Below are 17346 nucleotides of genomic sequence, written 5' to 3' on the forward strand. Positions count from 1 at the left end.
GGTCTATTTTGCTAATGACTAGCTTTTGCCACTTTTAGACTGGACAAGTGCATAATAGTCTACGTGGGATTACATGTTAAATCCATTAGGAAGCTGGAGCTAATGGAAAATGGGTTAGACTCCTTATTAATCAGGGTATCTCTCCATGAATAAACCAATGCTCCAGAACCTACACTGGCTGCCAAGTCCAATTTAAAGGTGTTAGTTTTGTTCCCTAAACCCTAATGGCCTGGGAGCTGCTTACCTAAGATACACTTCTCTCCCTGTACCATACTGAGGGTTAAATTGGAGCCTGCTCAGTATATAATAGAGAACATTTTTGGCATGGCAAAAGTAATGCACATTTGAAAACATAATTCCCACTATACAAATAAAATGATGGGGTCAAAATTAGCTGTTACCACTCAAGAAAGAGATCTTGGAGTCATGGATAGTTCTCTGAAAACATCCACTCAATGTGCAGTGGCAGTCAAAAAAGCAAACAGAATGTTGGGAATCAGGAAGAAAGGGATAATAATACAGAAACTATCATATTGTCATGGTACGCCCACATCTTGAATACTGCGTGCAGATGTGGTCGCCCCATCTCAAAAAAGATATATTAAAACTGGAAAAGGGCAACAAAAAAGGGGGGGGGGGTATGCAACAAAAATTATAAAGGGTATGGAACTGCTTCCATATGAGGAGAGATTAATAAGACTGGGACTTTTCAGCTTGGAAAAGAGATGACTAAAGGGGGATATGACAGAGGTCTATAAAATCATGATGGGTGTGGAGAAAGTAAATTAGGAAGTGTTATTTATTCCTTCTCATAACACATGATCTAGGGGTCAGCAAATGAAATTAATAGGCAGCAGGTTTAAAACAAACAAAAAAGGAAGTATTTTTCACACAACACACAGTCGACCTGTGGAACTCCTTGCCAGAGGATGTTGTGAAGGCCAAGACTATAAGGGTTCAAAAAAGAACTAGATAAATTCATGGAGGACAGGTCCATCAATGGCTATTGCCAGGATGGGCAGAGATGGCCCTAGTCTGTTTTCCAGAAGCTGGGAATAGGCAACAAGAGATGGATCGCTTGATGATTACCTGTTCTGTTCTTTCCCTCTAGGGCACCTCGCATTGGCCACTGTTGGAAAACAGGATACTGGGCTAGCTGAACCTTTGGTCTGACCCAGTATGGCCGTTCTTATGTAAAGCCTGTAAGAGCAGGCATATGGGGACGGATGAGGTGACTAGGAACAGTAATTTTGAAGGGAAATGTGAAGGGTGAGAAATTTTGATTTATAATATATTTGTTTACTAGTGATTAGCATATGCATGAAAATGTGCTGCCTCAGTTTCTCCATCTGTAAAATGGGGATAATGATCCCCACTTGTAATGTGCTTTAAGATCTACTGATTAAAAGCACTATATAAGAGCTAGGTATTATAATTTTAGTTTTTATTAATAGGAAAAGCATCTAGAGTCCAAGAGAGTTATTCTTTTATGTTTTTGTCTTTACATCAAAATAATAAACTAACTAAACAGTTAATCACCAGGAACATGGCCTAGCTTCATGTTCATACAGCACTTTGGCCTTGTCTACACTAGCGCAATTTACCGTGTTATGTAATATTTATTCCCCGTCGATTGAAGTGCACTTGGCATCCACACGCACAAGTGCTTCAGTCAGTCTCCACAGGGACTAAACAGAATGATGGAGAATGGCTCTTTCCAGACAATTATTCCAGAGCCAGTGTGGACAGGAGAGCCTTCAAAAGCCTCCCACTATAGGAGATGGTAGGAGCCTCCTTTCCCAGCTCCTCACTACAGCTGCCTCATTCACCAAGCTTACTATAATTTGCTGGCTAAATTTCCTCTCTGTCACGCCCCCCTTGTCTTGACCCCTTCAGCTATAACCCCCACACCCGCATCCCCAGGGCCGGATTTCCAATTAGGCACACAAGACACGTGCCTAGGGGGGCTGGCATTCCAGGGGCACCTAAAAGTAAAGGGTGGGTTAAACGTTTATTTGTTTTACGGAAAACACAAAGTTCATCTATAGGCCGAAGGAGTGCTGAAGATGCAGCGCCTAGGGACATTTAAGGTGTAAATCCGGCCCTGAGCACCCCGAACCTGGAAGCGTCCCTGCTGCCCATAACCTCCACGTGATCCCTCCCCACCCCGCCGGGCTCACATCCTCAGTCAGCGACGCAATGGGGCTTGACCAGCTGCGGGATGTTGAACCGCTACGTGACGACTGTCAGCCCCTCACATCCCCTGCCCCACCCCCAGGGCCCAACCAGCCACGGGCAGGCGCCTGTCGCGGCCCGCGGATCGCTGCCGTGCTTAGGCGCAATCGGGGCGGGGTGGGGGGCGGTAGAGAAAGCAGCCCCAGCCCCAGCCGGGCCGCGAGCGCCTCACCAAACCCCCACCTGGCCACGCGGGCTAGCGCCAGCGAAACCCACCACTCGGACCCTCCCGCAAAGAAGCCCCGCCCCCGCCCCCGCGGCCTGACCGCCAGCCCCACCCCCGTTGCCATAGCGTCGCGGCCCCTCACCAGACGTGCGGCGGCTCGGACAGGCGGTGGAAGCGGGAGGCGAAGCTGAGGAGGGTGACGAAGGCCAGCGGGGCCCAGACCCCGCCTGGAGCTTCCAGGGGAGCCCAGGCCCGCGGAGGGGGAGAGGGACGGCTCGGCTCGCCCGCCGGCCTGCGGGGTCGCCGCTGCCGGAGCCCCCCGCAGCGCGGGCCCGACTCGGGCTGGCAGCACCCCGCCGCCAGCGTCATCCGCGCTCCGACACGAGGGAGGCGCCGGCGGCCGGGCACCACCGCGCACAGCACCAAGGGAAAGGGAGTCCGGGCCGCAGAGCATGGCGGGAAGCGGAGGCTGGTTCCCTCGCCGGGCATGGTGGGAGATGTAGTTCCCCGCGCCGGGGGCCGAAGCGTCACCGCGGCTCAGGTGGCAGGTTCAAGCGAGAGCCGGGTCGGAAATGCCACAGAGCGCGCCCTGCGCAGCGTGAAAGGAAACGGCGGGGACCCGTCACCTCCCCGCGCGCCCAGCCGGCACCCCGAGATTGCCCTGCCTGACCCCGCCCCCCCCTTCACCGACAGACACCTCTAGACATCCCAAGACTGCCCTACGTGCCCACCTCCCCCATTCACTGACAGACATCCCGTGACTGCCCTGCCCACCCTCCCATTCAGACACCCCGAGATTGCCCTGCCTGCCTCCCCTTCACAGACAGACATCCCGTGACTGCCCTGCCCACCACTCCCCCTTCACTGACAGACACCCTGTGACTGAACTGCCCGCCCCCCCGCATTCACAGATAGACAAACCATGACTGCCCTGCCTCTCCACTTCCCATTCACTGACAGACCCCCAGACACCCCAGCACTGCCCTGCCCCCTTCACTGACAGACACCCTGTGACTGCCATTCCCCATTCACTGACAGAACTCCACAGACATCCCGTGACTGCCCTGCCTACCAATCACTCCCACATTCACTGACAGACTCCCACATCCAGTGACTGCCCATCAGTGACTCCCCCCCACACCCATTAACTGACAGACTCCCCCGCACACACCCAATGACTGCCCTGCCCCTCACCGCGCATACCCACTGCCCCCATTTACTGACAGACCACCCAATGACTCCCCTGCCCACCCACTGTGCACACCCACTGCCTGCCATTCACTGACAGACCACACATACACACAGTGACTGCGCTGTCTACAAACAGCCACAGCTCATGTACATCATGCCCACACCTAGTGCCCGCCCCCATTCACTGACAGACCCCACCCACCACACACATCTGGTGTGCACACAGTGTGCGCACATCCATTGCCCATCCCCATTCACTGACAGACACACCCAGTGACTGCCCTTCCACTGCTCACACACACATCTGCTGGGCACACACAGCACTTGCAATATTTGTCATGCCTATACAATGGTGCTTAATTGATCAGATTCAATTTTATTGCTAGCCAGGTTCACTTTCTGGTTCTTTACCTGTATGCTGCACTCTCTGCATTGCAATTACTTTGGGGGGGGGATGTTTAAATTCAAATTCTTCACTGAAATTTTAGAAAATAATATTAAAACATTTCAGTTAATATGAGGATTTAAAAAATCTTTTCCTCCTTACAAAAATCTAAACTTTGGGCATAAACTAGCCAATTGAGATGCTTTAAGACCTGGAAAAGCAGCTAGAACTACTACTCCCAGAATCCCAGCAACTGGCAGCATGGCTGGGGCCTCATGTGAATGAGACTGGCAGCAGTAACAGACCTATAGAGAGCACGTGAAGGAGGCTGTGTCAGCCAGTGCAATGTTAGCATCTGTGTGACTTCTGTTCATTCAGAGGCGGAGAGACAGAACAGAGCGGTGCTGAAAGTGCAAGATGAGTGCTGCCTTAGTGAAGGTATTTACTGCTACAGGGCCCAGAGACAGAGAGCAGAAGTGGGGCTTTTTCTTTCACTCTGGCTGCATAAAGAGAAGCTCTTACTTCTCCTACAGATAATGCAGCTTCAGCTGGAGGATCTTAAGGTTAATTCAGAAGCATCTGAAGTGCAGACTGTGCTTTTTCAAATAGGGATGTAGCTACCCTCAACCCCACATGTTTTATGGAAGATGGGTTGAAATTGTGGCCCCTTGATCAGATGTAAGTAATCCGTGGATTCAGTTTAAACCCTGAGTCCTGCAATATCCCACATACAGGCAGACCCCTATGCCTGTACAGAGCCACACTGACTGCACTTGGGCTTTGCCCAGGTAGAACAACTTGAAGGATTGAGACCTAAGTTAGTATCTGGTGCCTCCACATAGATGTCTCCAGGAAAGAAATAAACTGCTTAGTATAAGGACAGCTGCAGAACACAGAAAATTTTGTAAGTGATCAGATCGGCTTTCAACATCTAACAAGAGGCATCCCCCCAGACGGCATGTGTGTTTGTGGGGAAGGCAAGGAATTTGGATCAGAGTTTAAACAGCATGTGCAGCAAATGAACTAGAACCATCATAAATTACAATATATGGTATATTAGTCTCCCACAACCTATAGTAGTGGAACCCTCTGCACATGTATTGGGTGGTTAAGAGCGGAGTGATTTTGGGTTATGAGCTGATAAATGATAATTAACAAAATACAGGTGGAGAGTTTCAGCTGGGTTTCTAACCCTTGGGCATACCTCACAGGACCGCTTTTTCCATTTCTAGTCCTATGTTATCCATTGTTGTCTGGGCTGCTGTCTTGAGGCAGGTAATGCCCACAGGGCTGTTATAATGTTGCGGTCAGAATCAACAGATGGCCAGGATGCAAAGAGCCTGGTCGGGCTGATACAGCCTGAGACATATAGGTATCAGTGAGAGCCTGGGAAGAAGTGACACTTGGAGGAAACAGGGTTACAGGGACATGCTGCCCATGGTGCTCCATGTTGAGCCAAGAAGTTCCCGCTGAGCCTCAAGAAGTATTGCTGTATAATTGAACCTATATGCTGTGTGGGCTGTATGCCCCTATTAAAGATGTAAGCTACTGCAATATGATCCATTTTAAGCCATGTAGGATGTAGCCTTCAACTGCCCCCAGCTGTCAGTGTGATCCTCAGCTGAGCAAAGTTAGGGGGGAAGAGTCAGGTTATTAGCCAGTGAAATGAGCTCCGAGGTATAAGTGTCACCAGGATCACTCCTTCCAGCTGATGCTCTCTAAGCATTTTACAGCCATCAGTGCATTAAGCCTCACAGCCTCCTAGTTAAGTAAGAGTTCTCATCCCCCATTTCACACATAGAGGTTATGTCCTGGGTCATGTACTGCAACATCACAAGCAGAGCCAAGCATAGAACACAGGAGTCCTGACTCCGTCAGCTGCTCTGTTCTTTATCCATACTACTCCCAACCTCCTCACTAAAGAATGAGATGTGAATAGAAACAACAGTCAATGGTTCTTCTCAGTGAAGGAGTTTAGGACTCTTCATGAGGAGAGAGTAATATGATTGGGACTTTTCAGCTTGGAAAAGAGATGACTAAGGGAGGATATGATAGAGGTCTATAAATTCATGACTGGTGTGGAGAAAGTAAATAAGGAAGAACTAGGGACAAATGAAATTAATAGGCAGCAGATTTAAAATAAGCAAGAGGAAGTATTTCTTCACATAACTCACAGTCAACCTGTGGAACTCTTTGCCAGAGGATGTTGTGAAGGCCAAGGCTGTAACAGGGTTCAAAAAAGAACTAGATATATTCATGGAGGATAGGTCCATCAATGGCTATTAGTCAGGATGGACAGGGATGGTGTCCCTAACCTCTGTTTGCCAGAAGCTGGGGATGGATCAGTGGATAATTACCTGTTTTGTTTATTACCTCTGGTGCACCTAGCATTGGCTACTGTTGGAAGACAGGATACTGGGCTAGATGGACTTTTGGCTTGACCCAGTATGGCTGTTCTAATGTTCTTAGGGTCATGAATCTTCTTTGGAATCTGATCGCACTTCTGCACACCCAGCATGTGACTGGGAGGACTTACTGCCCCGGATCTTCTCTTCACCACCACTTTTTGGGCCTTTTCACATCTCTGGAAGGCAGTGTTAACTTGAGCTGGCACTGGCTCAAGTGCCAAAGGGTCCCAAGTTGTAAAGTAAATGTGATGCTTTCCCCTCATCCCCAGGGGCCTTGAAACTAAAGAGCAAGGTCATCAGCATGACACAATTTACATGCATGACACTCAGTTAGCAAATGATCAGGCATACTGCAGAAACAGAGAGAGAGAGAGAGAGAGAGAGAGAGAGCAAGCAGGAAAATGTCTTCCTTGAATGGGAGGTTACAGCCAGGGAACAGAGAAGCAAAGGGAAGATATTGCCAACTCCAAGTGTTCAAAAATTCTGAGCAAGATCCCAAAGAAAGATGAACAAAATTAATACATTTTGGATGCTTTTTCTTTGCCTTCTGGTTTTTGATTCCTTAGAGTTTGTGGTTTCCAGTTTTGATCTGCAATCATGACAGCTAGAAAGTTACTATTTTTTTAAATGAAAGCTGAGATTTTCACATAATCTAATGACTCCAGGAGCTGAGGCTTTGTGAAAAATCACCAAACAGCATGAATGTCACAGGAAAATCCCAAGAGCTGGCAACATTGCAGCATTCCTTCCTTCCCTGCCCTCCTACCAACCATTCCTCTGGTGAACTTTGGCTGGGATAATTCAGTCAAACATTTACATTCTGTAAACAGTTTAAATTAATCTAATATTTAGCTATGAAAATAATTTAGTACTTAGATACAGGACTGGAACTCAGGACTCCTGGATTTTAGTTCTGGTTCTGCCATTGTCACACGAGTCAATGGACAAATCACTTTCTCTCTCTGATAGTGTTCCCCTCTGTAAAATGAGGATATCATGACACTGCATTTTTTTTGGGGGGGGGGAGAAGGGGTGGCATACGAGAGTTAATTTATTAACATTTTTGAAGTGCTTTGGCGTCCTCCAAAGGCAGGAGCTAGAGGTTTGTTATTCGTTAATAAGAAATACAAACAAGCCATGTGTACAGAGGAGGAACCTTTGTTACATGTTATACACAGTGTATTCCAAGTTTTACACAAAGACAGTCCCTGCTTGGAGGAGCTGGCATCTTTGTGATAACAGAAACTCTGTTTTTAGAACCTGCTCTCCTTTTATTATCCCACCGAGTTGTATTTCTGCACTGGCAGCTTCCAGCAACCCAAAAGTCTCTATAAATATTTTACCCATCGTGACAAAAGCCAGATATCACAGTGATGGGCTCAATATAGCAACCTAAAGAGAATTATAGGTGTGGCTAGTACAGGGTATTCACTCACAACAGAACTGAATCCTGCCAGCTCCTGTTGCTGAAACTTCTGAACACAGGAAGCTATTAAGAATTTGGATTCTGGCACTTTTCTCATTGGCTGTAGGGACCGAGCCTTCCCCCACCCCAGCTGAGTGAAAAGAGAAGGCAGGGTCATGTGGCTTTCACTCTTTGGAGTGAACTGCACACACAGACCATGGATTCCTCTGGAAAGGTGAGATCCAACGGGTTTAAAGCAGCTGTGGGAGCTTTCTTGGTTCCATAGTTAAACTGGAGATTAGCTTCCCTGCACTCAGTACTTGCTTGGATGAGTAACTTCTGTTCCATATTGAAAACATGCATGTCGGTGAATGGCTCAAAGGGCTGGCCCATGCCACTGAGGTTTCAAATGGAGCTTCTCATTGTACACAAAAGGGAATTTTACTTTAAAAATCAATGTCATGATAAAGAAGCCCACATCTGAAAGTGACAAAGATGTTTTGAAGGGCCCAAACTCACCTGACTTGTATCCTTGTTGAAATGCATCAAACTTGGTCAAATTTTCAAAGGAGCAGAGGAAAAATGCTTCCCTCTAGCTGAGAAACTGCTACCATTACCATCATGTAATCCACTCTCCTCTCTCTCCCCTCAGCCAGTTCTTTATAGTTATTTCCGAAGTTCCTGCTCCTGGAGAGTGAGAATTGGTAAGATCTGGTGTTTACTACTTCTTTGCTCTGGCACTGTCAACCCACCACCTTTCTTGAACACTAATTCCCTTCACTAACCAAACTAATCAGTGACCCACTGAGTGAGTGAGAGAGAGAGAGAGATCAGCAGACATGCAACTGAAAAGACAGTGACGGTTTCCTCCACTTTTCCAGCGGGAGGAGAGAGCAAACACCAGAATCAATTTGCATTTGGCGAAGGGGAAGGCTAGTAGGGGATCAAGAGAATAACCATTTCATGTACCCAGTTGAAACTCCAGTGACCATGGACAGACCAGATACTTACTGGGGCTGAAGGAATATTGGTGTGTGTTTGTTACAAACTTTTAACCATCTGCCCACCTTTGGTAGTATAAGGGGGGATCTCTGCTGTCCTTTCTTCTCAGCCCTGGACTCTCAGTAGTGGGCTCTGGGTGACTCCCCCTGCCCTCAGTAGTTCCTTTTTTATTTTCAGACGCTCTCTGGAGCTAGTTAGAGGGACATATTTCCTTCATAAAGCTAATGTAATCCAGATTCCCACATTCTTTAAAGAGGCTCCGTGTTCTGTGCTTGCAGTGATACCGCCTCAAAGTGTGTGATCTTATCTGATCCTGCAAGTTAAGCAGGGTGGGGCCTGCTCATCACTTGGATGGGGACAAGTTAAAACAAGGTTTTGCCAGAAGTTACATGGGTGACACAGAGCAATCTCCCTTGTGAGCTACCACTGACCCTACACCCCAAGGTGCTTTAATGCAGGGCATAATGGGGGTTATTCAATAGGATGTTAGTACTGACCTCCGTGCCCCAGCAAAGTACTAGGGGGCACTGTATGACAGAGCCACTGTCTTCCATAGCAGATCTAAAACAACCATTCTGAAGGGAAAGGGGTTTCTTGTTTTGTTTTTAAATACTCTTCAATTGAGATTTTAAAACTTTATGAGCCCATTTTCCTTGGAACCTAGCTTTTTAGCTCTCTCTGCCTCTCAATCTATATGTTGTGTTCCTCTAGCACTGGCTCTGAAGGGAATCGCCTATGATCAGGAACCAGTGAACCTCCTGAAGGATGGAGGACAGCAGGTAAGAGGGCAACTACAGTCAGCCTCTCCCTAAGCTGGCACACAGGCTAAGCCTAGGCATCACTAGAAATTTGGCAGCCCAGGATTATCAGAGGGCAAAGGAAATGGGATATATGTTGCCTGCTGTAAAAAGAGCTGTCCAATAGCTCACTTCAGACTTTTTTCCATAGCTAACTGTAGCCTCTGACCTCTTCAGCATCCCCAACTCCCTTAAGTATAGGCTGAGATCAAGAAAATGTCCTGAAACTCACATGTATCAGGCCATAGAGTTGTCTCTCCATGGGAAGGGGCATTAGCACTATTGCTTGGGGGACTTAAAACTAGAACTGGACAGCATGCTAGGGAAGCTCACCGTCCTGCCTTAGCCTCCAGGAAGGAGGACGAGAGAGATTGCATAAGACCTAATAGTTTCCTTCCCTCTCTAATGTCTGTGACATTATCCAGGAGGCTGCAGGGAGGCTCTCTGCCTTCAATTGGCATGGGGGAACCAAGCTCATCATCAAGTGCTGCGATTTCCAAGTATAGTCCTGGGTTGTGGATGGGTGGCACCAGAAAATGGAGGCATTTGTCCCGGAGATGCCTGAACCACATTGTAGGGAGTGACTGCCTGGGGCACAGTAGCCCTGTAGCACCACTGAGGCAGAAATCTGCATATGACAACATGGCCAAGCCAAGAATAAGGATAGTGCAATTGCACGGCTGCGGGGGATCAGGGATGGATCTTGCCTTGTCACTTGGATCAATGGATAATGTGGGGGTAATGCACGTGGAGTGACCCCTAGGCCCCAACAGGAGTGCCTCCTGGTGCCCAAAGGAGAGTCATAATGTACCAGGACCATTAGGCCTGAAGCAAAGGAAGGAGCCAAGGAGAAAACATAGTGGAGAAGCCTCAGGGTTTCAGCAGTATCAGAGAGAGCAAGACTGCAAATCCATTTGCAAGCAGGGGAATTGGGAGACAGGGTAGCTCCCACCAAACAATCGGACATGGAGAGATAATATACAGAGCTGTGAGACCCTTGAGGCTTTCCCTTTCAGAGAGGAATACTTGGCTCTTCTTGGCTATAGTATAGTAATCCCAGTGTCTTCTCTCCAGTTTTCTACTGAATTCCAGGTAGTAAATCCAATGCAGCAGGTCCCAGCCCTGAAAATCGATGGCGTCACCTTGTCTCAGTCGGTGAGTAGCCCAGCCAGCTCTGCCCATTAATCATTTACTGTGTCCTGCTGCCCAGAGGGAGGACTTTGCCCCTACAGAGTGCCTGGTCTCTGAGTTAGAGAGCACAGGGTATCATTCTGTGATGAGGAAAATGGTCCCCGCTGGGAAGCGTATACCAAGCAGCGCCTGCAGGGAGACTGCCAGGGGAAGTTGTCTTCCTCTTCAGATGGGAGATTACTCTGTATCAGGCACAAAGGCACCTGACATTAGTGATCACAGTTCAGATGCTGTCTCAGAATCCCACCTTTTACTGGGTAATTTGTCTTTCCGTAGCTTCTGCCAGGGAGAGAGATCACTTGTGAGATGAGCCAGGAGGGCTCCAGGTTCCTCAGGGAGTTCTTCCACATCACAAAAGCACACTGTTTGGCATGGTGGTAACCTCTGATCAGAAGAGGCCAGACCTCAGACAGGAAATCTGTCTTTAACTCCTGCTCCTTTGCTATGCAATGGGGCTGGCCTCTCCTCCCCAGCCCTCCAGTATCTTACCCATGTCTCCTTGCAGCTGGCCATAATTCAGTACCTGGAAGAGACCCGGCCTAACCCCAGGCTGCTGCCTCAAGATCTGAAGAAGAGAGCCCAAGCCCGGATGATTTCGGATCACATTGTTTCTGGCATTCAGCCCCTGCAGGTACTGTCCTGTCACAAACAGGCGGATGGGACTTCCAGATTGGGTTTGCAGCTGTCTGTGGCTCTCAAACATTGTGACAGTATCATTCTGTTGAAGGGAAATAGAGTGGCAGATCTCACACAGACATTGGCATAGGATCGAATCCAGACTCAGCATGGTTAGCAGCATCTACCTGTTTTGCTGATTGAAAACAGCAAGGCACTTCCTGCAAAGACCACATGCTCTGACCCTGAGAAACATCCATGGTTCCCAGGGCTTCTATTCAAGAAGAGCTGAATTTACAAGCAGCGCAGCAGGTTCCAGTTGCAGGGGTTAGTGCCTCTTGGCAGGGTGCAGAGAGAGCTCCAGGCAAAGAAGTGTGATGTTTTGTAAGAAGGGCAATTCTGAGAAAGAACTGGGATGTGTGGGCCTGTGATCCAGAGACTGAAACCTCGAGTGACCCAAAGGGCTGAGTTTGGGACTGGGGATTAGGGACTGACACCGTATAAGCCCAGCTGACCCTGTTTTGTGTATGACCTGTGGCACGGTTCAGCCTGCTGGATCAAGCTAATTTGGGGACTCTTTGGCCTCCTCAGAACCTGAGTTTCCTGAAACAAGTGGGAGGAGAGAAGAAGCTGGAATGGGCTCAAGGCTCTATCGCACGAGGTTTCCAAGGTACGTCTGCATTGAATTAATCAGCACATCTGCAAATAGCACAAAGCACTGGATGAGCAGTCTGTTGGGCAATCTGCTCCAAAGTCCTGCTTTCTACTGCACAGGAACAGAACAATAAATCATCTAGTCTGGTATCATCTGCTGCCATGCTGGAGCAGACCAAGGGCCCATCTAACCCAATTTATACCCCTGTATCCTGAACCTTCCTGTTCTTCTTCTTTCCAGTTCTGCTCTTTAGTCTCTTCGTGTGGGGAAGCCCCTCTCCCTGCCACTAACAGCGGAGGCAAGGGGCAGAGGGGAAGAATAGGAAGCCTATTTTGTCCTTTTGAAACCATCTTGGGTCCAAAATGGCTGAGTCCCAAAGCACCCTCCTTCCTCAGCTCCAGTGAGAGTCTCCTTCCCTGTAAGTGCTGCCCTGGGTTGCTTTCTTCTAGCCCAACTCAGGGTACTTTGGTGCACAACACTCAATCCAAAAGGCTGCTGGCAATCTAGCTCTTCAGCACACCCCTTTAAACTGCTGAAAGTGGGAGTTGCTGATTCCTGACGCAGTGTACTGTCTCTTTCTGCAGCTCTGGAGCAGATCCTGCAGCACACAGCTGGGCGCTATTGCATTGGGGATGAGGTAAGGAGATCAGACAGAGCACAGCTTGCAGAAGGCACGGACAGCCTAGCATTTATCTGGGACTGGGTTAAAACATCTCCCACACAGTGGTGGAGGTCAAAGGCTTTGGGCATAGAGGCTGTGGAGTCCCAGCACAACCACACCCTGTGCTTGAGGTATATGCAGACAGAGCATTCCCTGGGCCTCATCACAGAAAGCAGGGCTGCATGCATCCTACTCAACCCATTGCCTGCTCTCCTTCCCTAGCTCCTTCTCCTTTGGGGAGTAGCCATGTTATTGCATTTCACACAGGAGGAAGACAGCTCTCCATTTCCCAGCTCTGTGGGGATGGCAAAAAGCCATGTGCTATAAGAGACATTTGCTTGGCCCTGTCCATATGCTATCTATCTGATTAGATAAGATAATGGGAATTGGCTGGAGATTGGGGAATAGGATACAGTGTCTTTCATCTCATGGGCCTCGGATCCAAACTAGCCTATCAATAGAAACACAGCTGTTTTCATTCACCAGCAGGTTAATGGCCCCCTGCGTGAAATGACTTGGTGACACCTCAGTCCTGTCACTGGTGGGTAGGCATCTGCAGCACAAACCAGCCAACTAAAGTCTAAGGACTAAAACTCCTTTGAGGTGGCCACACCTGGTCCAAGCAGTGGCTGTGGTGATGCCCATTGACACAGGGCTCAGTCTCCAGCCCTGCCACGTCAGCACCAAGTTATCACTAACATTTTAAAGAAAACCAAACAGCCTAACCAGTACAGCTCATTTTGCTACCATTTCCAGCCAGAGCAGAAAGTATGAGAGACTTCAGGTGGCTGCCCAATCCCTTAGCTTAACGTCCTAGTCCTGCAGTTGCTTCACCCCACTAACCCATGGGAGGAAGCTTGGTTTGGTAGCTAAGGTACTGGACTGGGACCTGATAAATCTTCAGCTACGTTAAGGGCATAATAAAGAAGCTGTTCTTAATGTCCACTGAAGGTAGGATGAGAAGTAATGGGCTTAAACTGCAGCAAGGGAGATTTAGGTTAGATATAAGGGGAAATTTTCAAACTATAAGGGTAGTTAAGTTCTGGAATAGGCTTCCAAGGGAGGCTGGGGAATCCCCATCACTGGAGTTTTTAAGAACAGGCTAGACAAACACCTGTTAGGGATAGTTAAGTTCACTTGTTCCTGCCTCAGTACAGGGGGATGGACTTGATGACCCCTCGCCTCCCTTCTAGTCCTATATTTCTATGAAGAAATCTGGGTAAATTCCTTGCTCTGCCACAGTGTCATTAAATGACCCTGGGCAAATCACTACTCTCTCTATGCCTCAGTTCTCCATCTCTAAAATGGAAATAGTAGTACTTTTCCCCGCACTCTTTGTCTGTCCTATTTAGGTTGTAAGCTCTGTAGTGCAGGGACTGTCTGTTAAACTGTGTGTGTACACATACAGCCAAGCACAATGGGTCTTTGGTCTTGGTTGGTTCCACTTGGAGCTATTGCAATGCAAATAATAAGCGAGGTTCACTTATCACACATCCAACTCTCCATCTCCAACTGGCTGTCTCCTCCCTCTTTGGAGGGGCACCTGGATTTGTTTGCACAGTGGCAGGGTTGCCCTAGGAATCTCATGGTGCAGGGCTGAACTAATGAATTGGTCTCCATGGTGCATAATCATGCAGCTCTCCTGGGGCCAACGGCAAGCAGCTGCAAGTGATTCCCAGGGTTCCATTCTGCATTGTTCCCACACCCAGCAACTGAGCCAGCTTGCAGAAAGAGAGACCTGTGCAGCCCTGGAGCTCCCAATTTGACCCTTTCATGCTGCATGGAAGCTGGTAAAAGAATAATTGCCCTCCCTCCATTGTGGAAGGAGCAAACAAGCTTCGTTTCAACATGGCAACACCCATCCCAGTAGAAAGTGGACTGAGAGCCTACAAGCCCCCAAAAGGCATCAGAAAGTAACAGTTTATGGTCACTACTGTTCCAGATAACCCTGGGGCAGCTGCCCTAGAGGTGAAAAGCTTTGTATCCCACCCCCACCCCTGAGCCAGTCAGGCCCCTCTTCTTTCATTTTGTGTAACACCTGGTGCCAGTGGAAAGTAAACACTGAACATTAACATGTACAATCATTTTCATCTGTCAGCAGGTCACCTCTCCTGCACTGGCATGGATTGGGTTTGGGATAGCTGTAGTTTGCAATTGAAACAACCACCCACTGTTGATTCCAGGCCCTGAAAGGACCTGGACTGGGAGGCAGCCTCCTGCTCTTCATAGGGCCCACTCTAGCATCAGAACTGTACAGAACAGGGTGAGTGCTGAGAAGGGCCTTTTGGGGAAAAAACAGGCCTGCCAAGCTGTAGCTCCAGCCAGTGCACTAAAGGGCAGTAGGGTGGGTTTTGAATTGCTTTGACCAGTTTTCTTTGCTCCATTGCAGGTTTCCATAGCTGACTTGTGCTTGGTCCCTCAGGTTTACAATGCTGAGAGGTAAATGACGGCTGGTCAGCTCCATTAGACTCCATTTCTTGCATGAGAGGCCCAGTTGATGGCCAAGTCTGACCTCTCTCCTGCTGATGCTCAGGCCAATTAGGATAGCACTCCCCACCCCCCAGCTTACATTGCCATCAGGGTATTCTTCTCACCATGATTTTTTCCATTTCCTAACCCCTGTATCTTTTGAGCGCTCACAAAAACGAGGAGCTGGGATTTCTTCCCTAAGACCCCCAGAGCAAGACTGGCAGCTACCCTCACATGAGCTTAGACAGGCCAGATTCTGTGTCCCTACCTATGCAGAAAGCATAGGAAACACAGCCTCTTAGGGCTAGTAGAAGCCCTTACTGAAAGGGCCTCTTGCAGCCAGAACTGCAGTGTTGCACACTCTAGGAGAGAGAAGATACTTGGATATCATAATGACTGGCAACCTTATTTAAAAAAAAAAAAAAAAGGGGGGGGGGGGTGGGGGGGAGAGAGAGAGGCTGTAACACCAGTGCGGGCATCCACTCTAGGAAAAAAGGTATGTTTCTTGCCACATGCTAACCAACACAATGTAACACACAGGAGGTAAAATCCTAGTGAAGACAAGGCTGCTTTCACACATTAGCAGGCCAAGGTAGATCCTAGGGATGAGCTTAGCTAACACATGATCAGAACACACCTTTTTTCCTGGTGCAGACTAGGCCCCACTCTGCCAGATGATTCTCCCCTGCTTGACTTTTCTGGAGCTGTGTGCTGATCATGTTGCCCTGGGTCCGTGGAGCAGGGATTCTGTAGAACTCCCCCTTAGTGCTTGCTGCTGGACTGTCTAGCTGGGAGTATCTGACTGCATCTCTCTGCCCTTTGTAGATTTAAAGTGGACCTGGCTCCATACCCCACGATAACCAGAATCAATAAAGCCCTTCTGGAGCTAGAGGCATTCCAAGTGAGCCACCCATGCCGGCAGCCTGATACCCCTGCAGAGCTGCGAGCCTAAGGCCTTCCTACAAGCGGGCTCTGTTCCTCTCTAAAGCATGAGGGCAGGGGTGGCAGAGAAACGGATCACACCCTGCCGGAAAAAGAAAGCCACACAAGTGCCCAGCAGGCACCCATAGCACTGATGCATCCTTGCCAGCTGCAAAGAAGAAAGAGAGCAAGCACCACTGCCCCTTTACTCTGAAAGTAGCTGTGCATGGCCCATTGCAGATCTGAGTATGGTAGGGAAAGGTGATGCTTATCCCAATCAATGTTTAACTACCTTCAGTCTCACCATGCAGTAGATTAAAGGAGAAACATCAATAGCTATCTTGAGCCCTGCATTTGTGTGGCTTTGGACCCAGGAATGGGCTTGCTGAAGATATCTTAGCTCTTTTATTGTGGAGGGTGAGGGCAATACCCTTTGACAGGAAATGTTCATAGCAAGATTGAGTTGTACCTATAGGACAAGGCCAGCTTGAGGATGCCTCACTTTCACCAGCCATGGAAGAATATCAAAGAACCACTCAGCGCATAGAGTAAAACTAGGCCATTAACACACTAGGCCTGATTGTCCCAGCACCACACCACAATTACAGTAACCCCATTGACTTCAGTAAATACCAATTTACATGGGTGTAAGTGCAAGGAAGATCAGGCCTGCCCTCTCATCCTGCAAACATAATGAGAGCTAGACCCAAACCCTGGGTCTCTCTTCTCTTGAAGGGAACAACTGACAGCTACACCACACCATGCCTGCCATGCCAGCATGAAGGAGATTAGTTGTCCCAGGCTTCTGGGTGATCTATATGTCTTCCCTTCACCAAGCAGCAACCTGGTAGAACTAGTCTCCCTCACTGCTGGCATAGCAGCCAGCTCCCCCCTTAGCCAAAGATGACAACGTTCTCTTCCCCATCCCCAGATGGCATGCCACTTACACCCAGACATCACACAGCATCAGACACTTTTCAGCCACTTGTAGAAAGCCAGTCACTCACTTTCTAGCAATACTGTCCCCCTTCCTTCCCAAGGGGAGATTTCTGGGTGGTAAATTCTCATTCATTCCAAGCCAGAAGAACCCCATTCCTGGATGGCAGAGAGGAACTGCCAAGTTGCAGCTGAGATCGAGCCAGCTTTGGTGGGTGACTCACATCCCCACCTTACAACCCTCTCTTCAGAGGCTGCAGCAACCCCCTCTCCTCACCCAGCTAAGAGTGAATATATGGGGTCACCTTC

The 17346-nt window shown here is 48.6% G+C and overlaps 2 protein-coding genes across 5 annotated transcripts in view; one reads left to right on the forward strand and one right to left on the reverse strand.

Annotated features, from left to right (window-relative positions):
- Window positions 1-2926, reverse strand: part of POMT2 (protein O-mannosyltransferase 2) — a 48960-nt gene extending 46034 nt beyond the window's left edge. Inside the window, exon 1 of the mRNA XM_073349282.2 lies at window positions 2544-2926. Within this exon, the coding sequence (XP_073205383.1) occupies window positions 2544-2890 (347 nt within the window). The 5' untranslated portion in view covers window positions 2891-2926. The remainder of the gene's footprint in view (window positions 1-2543) is intronic.
- Window positions 2530-16440, forward strand: GSTZ1 (glutathione S-transferase zeta 1). 4 transcript variants are annotated; one of them, XM_073349283.2, is made up of 9 exons: window positions 2530-2942; window positions 8443-8494; window positions 9504-9571; window positions 10664-10744; window positions 11286-11411; window positions 11987-12065; window positions 12635-12687; window positions 15101-15150; window positions 16006-16440. In XM_073349283.2, exons 1-9 carry the CDS (start codon window positions 2889-2891, stop codon window positions 16130-16132), a joined length of 690 nt encoding a protein of 229 aa, XP_073205384.1. In that variant the 5' UTR covers window positions 2530-2888; the 3' UTR covers window positions 16133-16440. The 4 variants fall into 4 exon arrangements, with proteins under 4 accessions (XP_073205384.1, XP_073205385.1, XP_073205386.1 ...); XM_073349284.2 differs by lacking the exon at window positions 2530-2942 and adding an exon at window positions 4112-4415; XM_073349285.2 differs by lacking the exon at window positions 2530-2942 and adding an exon at window positions 6970-8025.
- Window positions 16441-17346: the final 906 nt, after the last annotated feature.

The sequence above is a fragment of the Lepidochelys kempii genome, chromosome 6 (assembly GCF_965140285.1).
Source record: "Lepidochelys kempii isolate rLepKem1 chromosome 6, rLepKem1.hap1, whole genome shotgun sequence".
NCBI classification, from domain to species: domain Eukaryota; kingdom Metazoa; phylum Chordata; order Testudines; family Cheloniidae; genus Lepidochelys; species Lepidochelys kempii.